Raw genomic sequence first — 6,243 nt, 5'->3', positions numbered from 1 at the left:
GCTCATGACAGGTCCTTCATTACGTTTCAATGCAAGAGCTGATGTGCCAAGATGGTACTCGTACCTCGTCGACATGGTTTCCATTTTCACTGCTACGCTGACGACACCCAACTCTACCTCTCCTCCAAGACCATCACATCAGTCACCCACTCCACTCTCACCACCTGCCTCACTGATATAAAATCATGGATGCAACTGCAATAAATCAGAAATACTCATCATCGGCCCAAACTCCCTCACCCACTCAACCCAGAACTTCTCTCTCACCATTGATGGCTCCATTTTGACTTATTAGTGAACTGCTGTACCATTGGCAATTACTTACACATTAGTCTCAGCTCTTTCGATTCTGTAATGAATGGGAAAATGTAGATTTATTTATAAGTCTACTTAAGTCACTGACTGTCCTTGCTGTCTACAGAGCCAGACCCCACCCAAGAACAAATACCAGAAAGTAGGGCTACTACAGATACTAGTGAAGGGGATAGTGAAGATGCGGATGATGGTGAGTGAGTGAGGTAGACACTTGTTGGCTGTTTTGACTTATTAGTGAACTTCTGTACAATTGGCAATTACTTACACATTAGGTCACTCTCAGCTCTTTCGATTCTGTAATGAATGGCAAAATGTAGATTTATTTATTTCAAGTCTACTTAAGTCACTGTCCTTGCGGTCTACAGAGCCAGGCCCCTCTACCCAACTAATATCAGAAACCAAAGCTACTACAGACAGTGAAGGGGATAGTGAATAATAATAACATAACATAATAATACCCAGTGACTCTTTGTTGAGTGGTTAATTGAAAAAAATAAACAAATTTTGTTAGTATCCTCTCTGCTGCTCAAGGGACTCTGGTTGTCACATGTCTATTGTGTTTGTTTTTGACATGTGCTCCTTGTGTTTTTGTTATGCCATGTGTTTTCTGTTTTGTTCTGACACTCCGCCCCCACCTGCCTTGTCACTTCCTGGATTTCCCTGTCATCATCTCCTGCCACCTGTTTGCTTCCCACCAATTATCTGTTTCCCCTCCAGTATTTAAGTTCAGTCTGCCCTTTGTTCTATGTCTGGTCGTAACCAAAGATCTGTCTGAAAGAATCTGTCTGATGAACCTGGATTGTAACGCTTCTGTTTCCTGACTATCTGCCGGCTTGAGATAAGTTGTTGTTTTTGTGTTTCTTCGTCTGCTCTGACTGCTCTGAATTTTTGGATCCTTTGTGCGTTACCTTTTTGGATCTTTTGTGCGTTACCCTTTTAAATATTTTGGATCTTTTGTGTGTTGATTTTTTTAACTTTTGATTAACCTTTTTTGTACAAATAAACCCTAATTTTTTCCCGCATTTTTGGTCTGCAATTGGGTCTCTTTTCCTCCGGAACTTAACAAATGTGGTGCATTGCGTCAGGCACTGTCCAGAACAGAGGAACAGAAAAATAAATACAAATTATAATACATATAGTCTAAGAAAAAAAGTTGTGTAAAATTGATCTTTGGCGATGAAAAGTCAGGGGGCGGGGGCCCACACCAATATTCTTTCTGGGGGCCCAGAATTCCTAGCAACGGCCCTGACTGTCTCTCAGTAATCTTGCAACCCTGATAAATAGCTGTCTAGGCTTTGAAGCTACTATGGTTGCCTGCTGCAAGTGAGGTGGAAATCACAAACCAACAATGTACTCGTAACTAAGGTAACCAGCTATCTAGTTTGAAAAACTCAAGTATCTTCGTCATGCATGACATCAGCTAATTACTTCAGAGGGCTCACATCCAGCTTACAAAATCTTTCTGGTTGTAATTCAAGATTTGATTACTGAAAACAAGATACACATTCTACTAGTTAAAATAACATTGTATTATTAAAAATGTCCGATGTGTTTTATTTATTTATTTACTTATTTATTAAGCAACATTTGGTGTTTTGCCTTTATTATTGGTTTTTACTTTCATCTTCCTTTGTACACAACTACTCCTGATTTCCCCAACAAGCCACTGGTGAGGGCCATTTTTCTCAGACATTGAGATGAGATTGAAATGAGGTTGAAATGAGGTCACAAATAACCTGTGCAGTGATATTGGAATACCAACAATGGCAGAACACAATCTCACAGTAAGCCCCCTCATACTCCTACACATCATCTGTTCATGATATTGTGACAGATATACCTGTGTGTGTGTGTGTGTGTGTGTATGTGTGTGTTTGTGTGTGTAAGAGAGAGAGCCAAGCCAGTGTATTACTGGCTAATTTATTTCTTTAGTCCTTTGAATAGGTTGGTTCATTTCAAGAAGTTAACTACAGACACAACAGAAATACATCATGTCAAACACTATTGTGATTTTCGTTGTCAAAGCTGTATTGTTAGTATTTGAAAGGACATCTGTGTGTGTGTGTGTGTGTGTGTGTGAGAGAGAGAGAGAGAGAGGCTGTGTGTACTTTTGAAAGGGTGAGGGCATGCATCTCCATTTAGGTTCAGACACACTTATAAGCCATTTCTTGCAGGAAACACGTAATACTTACGTCAGAGAAACAAGAGTGTTTGAAGCTGTAGGGTAGACATCATGAATATAATGCTGGGGTGCAGCAGGGCTCAAGGTGGAGCCAAAGCAGTATATGTGTTTTACTTCCATTGGAATCAGCATTCTATCCATGCACACACATAGTAACATCCCTGTTTTTCACATTCAGATACATTCAATACATTCAAACTGTTAGCTCAAAATCAGTAATACCACGACAAAATAGTGTGTGTGTGTGTATTTATTATCACACATGTATATGCATGAGCTTGTGGTTATTATTTGGTCCTCTTGGATAGTTCCCTTTGGTCTTTGACCTCCTGCGGCACACACACTGTCATGCCATCCATCCAGCTTTCCACTGTCACCTGGCAACCCAGACGTGATCTACCAATCAGAACTCAGAGTTAATGAAAGAGTGTTGTGACATCACAGCACTGAATCCAACAGTATAATTCAGACAAAAAAACCTTGGGACCTTGAATAAAGGTCAAATGAGTCACTTGGAAGGCGGTATGACCATCTTCCCCATTCAGAGATAAAAACAAATTGTGAAACCTAGCATTAAGAGGAGTTCAGAGGCTTACGTGTTGCTAACGCCATAAGCAAGATCCAGCATATCCACCTCTTCATCCACCACTGGGTCCAAACGGTTATATATGTTTTCCTCAAAGACCAAGTGGCATGTAGAGCAGGCAAGGGTGCCTTCACATGCTCCTGAAACATGGAACAGGACATATTTACTTTTCAAGCTGACCTGAGCAGATGGACAGAGACTAGAGGATCTGGTGAGGGATAAAACTTTTCCATTTGCCTGCATCTATATGTCTGGGAGTGCAATGTATTGGTACATGACATTATAGGAGAGGAACTGATCAAATTGTTGTTCCATTGACGAAGAGCAGGAAGCTGAACACGATATAACCCACACTGAAACCTGGCCATGTGGTATCTCTAATTAACTTGGCTTTCATATACATTTGATCTTAATATAATGCTACATCATATATTATATGTAATACTTTACTTATCTATTTGCAGTTCATTTCCAGCTTTATGCAAGTTATAATGTTTCTAACACCATGCACACGTACGTTAAGAACACCTGGCCTCCAAGATATATAGAGTGATAATTACGCACCAAATCCACTGATGTCTAAGTTCTTGTTGATAACCACATCCAGCAAGGTCTCGCCCTCAGACACTGTCACACTGTTCTTAACCCCGTCCTGATTGATAAAGTGCACCAAGATCTTTGTGTTGAGTGAGCTGTGGGAGAAAAGAAAACATTAGCATCAAACATGTCTGAAAGGACAACAGGAGAGATAGGGTAAGGGAGAAAAGTGTCCCTGGCATTTCTTCTGCCTGATTCATCCCCCATAAGAGCCAAATAATATGCAATAAGAGCCAAATAATTGGCAAGGGGCCGATTGTGGGAGCCAGTGGCACTCTGAGCTGAGTTCTGCTCTGACGCCAGTGGTCTCTGCAAGAGCGCAGCGCATCACTGGAAGCTCATTAGCTCTGGATGTTTTGGATTCTGGACACTTCATTTGTTTCCAACACAACAGAGATGCTGTTCCGCCTCTGTAGTGGTACAATGGGGAAATACTACATCCTGGGTTAATGTCTCAATTTAGTCATTTCTCATTTTGTTTTTGTTTGTTTGTTTTTTTTAATAAAGGAAACTGGAACGAGGGACAGTCCAAAGCAAGTTTCAAAGAATGCTATTAAAAACAGTCGCAGAATGGAACGTTGGCACAATAAATTGTGCTAATTAAAATGGGACAGAAGTCAGAATATAGAACTATTATTGGGCTACTAGTTAACTAGTAATTTACTAATTGACTCCTTTTGTGTTTGTTGACACACTATCTTTTCCTTTGCAGGAGAATGAATGCGTAATGATTTAGCAACATTATCTGACAGGTTGATGAGTCCGATTTAAACTATATGGCATGTCTCTGAGGTAAAGGAAGGCTTCATTCAGAGTCACTATTCCTATTTTTATGTTTGCCAATGTCATTGTCATTTTAAAATACTTACAAAATTTGACGGAGGCAAAATTAGGCTAATAAACCATGCCAAAACATTGACAAAGAATGACTAATCACAATAATTGTAACCATAACTGCCTTACGCAGAAGAATACACCACTTGTTTTGTGTTATGACTCCATGTCTCCATGCTATGTCTTGGTCATTAAAACCGCATCCTTTAAAAACCTCTCTCTCATATCGAGAACATAGAGTTTCCACGGAACTCACCTGTCATTTTGAGAGCCTGTGAAGAGTTGCGCCTGTCTACTGATCTGTCTGCGCTGCAGTAATTGGAACTGAAGTCTGTCAGATCGTGATTGAAAACCAGATAATGCATTCCACAGGCGAACACTCCGAACGGAGAGGACTGACTGCAGACACACATGCTTCGCCATGCTGACGGGTGCTGAAAGGGGTGTGTGAGCGTGTGTTTTTAGCTGTGTGCCTCAAAGGACACTTTGGCATTGACAAATGCCGTTTCAGAGCCTTGACACACACTTACATGGACAAGGTACACACACACACATCCTTGAACAGTGTTTGACCTTCACTTTTGGATAGATACCAAACAGAAAACTATGTATGTAGATGTGCACATACACAATGCATAAACAATCTATTCCTCCCTCCCTTCCTCTAGGCCTACGGCACATCACCAAAACCCAGATGACCTCTGTTCATGTACAAATCTCTTTCTCTCTTTCTGTCTGTATTTGTTTTTCAATGCATTTGCCTACAACTTCACTGAATGTTCAGGCAAAAAATGAATTAGATAAAAATCAATTTGGTTTCATTTAGCTATTTTTAGTTATTCACAGCTTTCATGACATTTTATTATGGATTGGATATGGATTATGGACATAGTAGAGGACCGGGTCGAAAGTAACATTTAAAAATGTACAAACAGATCATAAGAGACTTAAAGCCAATATTTTGTGACAAACAACTCACATCTGTCCTCTGTCAAATACATTTCCACTGAACAGATGCAAATATAGGCCTATAATATACCTAGGTTGAAAAATGAATAACAAGGTCCTCAGATCAGTAGGACTGTTACCGGGATTTCATCCTGGGACAGTTGGACATATAGGGCGGGACACTAAATTCAGTATGAATAAATAGTGCCAAATCCTACATCTCGGGCATAGTGTAGGCTGTAATTGCAACTTCACGACACAACGCTTGACACTACATTTCTTGAATTTGATGCAATCTGAAACTGCTAAACTGTCCTGCTTAGTAAGACGTGAAACTCAAGAAAGACTTGGCTGCTAAAGTTTAGCTGGGGATACAAATAACCCTTAGGGCTGTGATTAAGGTGGAGCTCAGACTGAAGCTTCACAGAGAATGAAACTTGATTGGATAAAATCCATTTTCTCCCCACGCTGTCTAATGGGAGTCATTTTGTGACTGGCATCAGTCAATAAAATATGCTATACAATACTCTATTATTGATGCATTTGTTCTGGTTAAAACACAAACGTCTTAATGTATGGCACGTTTCATGTTTTGTATTTTGCTTGTCTGGATATTTTTTTGTAAGTTTGTAATTGATGTATTTTTACTAGGCAAAAACTTAGCGGGCAACAACTTTAACTGAGGGGGCAACAACTTTAACTTAGGGGGCAACAACTTTGTATTTGGGACAGCGCCCCCATTTGCATCCCCCTGTAACTGAAGATCCTAATCTGTCTTCAC

The 6,243-nt window shown here is 40.1% G+C and overlaps 1 protein-coding gene across 1 annotated transcript; it reads right to left on the bottom strand.

The window, feature by feature from the left end:
• Window positions 1–2,325: 2,325 nt before the first annotated feature.
• On the bottom strand, window positions 2,326–4,942 carry LOC105896210 (adrenodoxin-like). The gene is made up of 4 exons (XM_012822947.2): window positions 4,771–4,942; window positions 3,648–3,775; window positions 3,094–3,223; window positions 2,326–2,893 (listed from the first exon to the last, which is right to left on the bottom strand). Exons 1-4 carry the CDS (start codon window positions 4,935–4,937, stop codon window positions 2,785–2,787), a joined length of 534 nt encoding a protein of 177 aa, XP_012678401.1. The 5' UTR covers window positions 4,938–4,942; the 3' UTR covers window positions 2,326–2,784.
• Between the last annotated feature and the right edge of the window lie 1,301 nt (window positions 4,943–6,243).

Source organism: Clupea harengus, chromosome 8 (assembly GCF_900700415.2).
Source record: "Clupea harengus chromosome 8, Ch_v2.0.2, whole genome shotgun sequence".
Taxonomy (NCBI): Eukaryota; Metazoa; Chordata; class Actinopteri; order Clupeiformes; family Clupeidae; genus Clupea; species Clupea harengus.
This window is presented reverse-complemented; position numbering and strand designations above follow the sequence as displayed.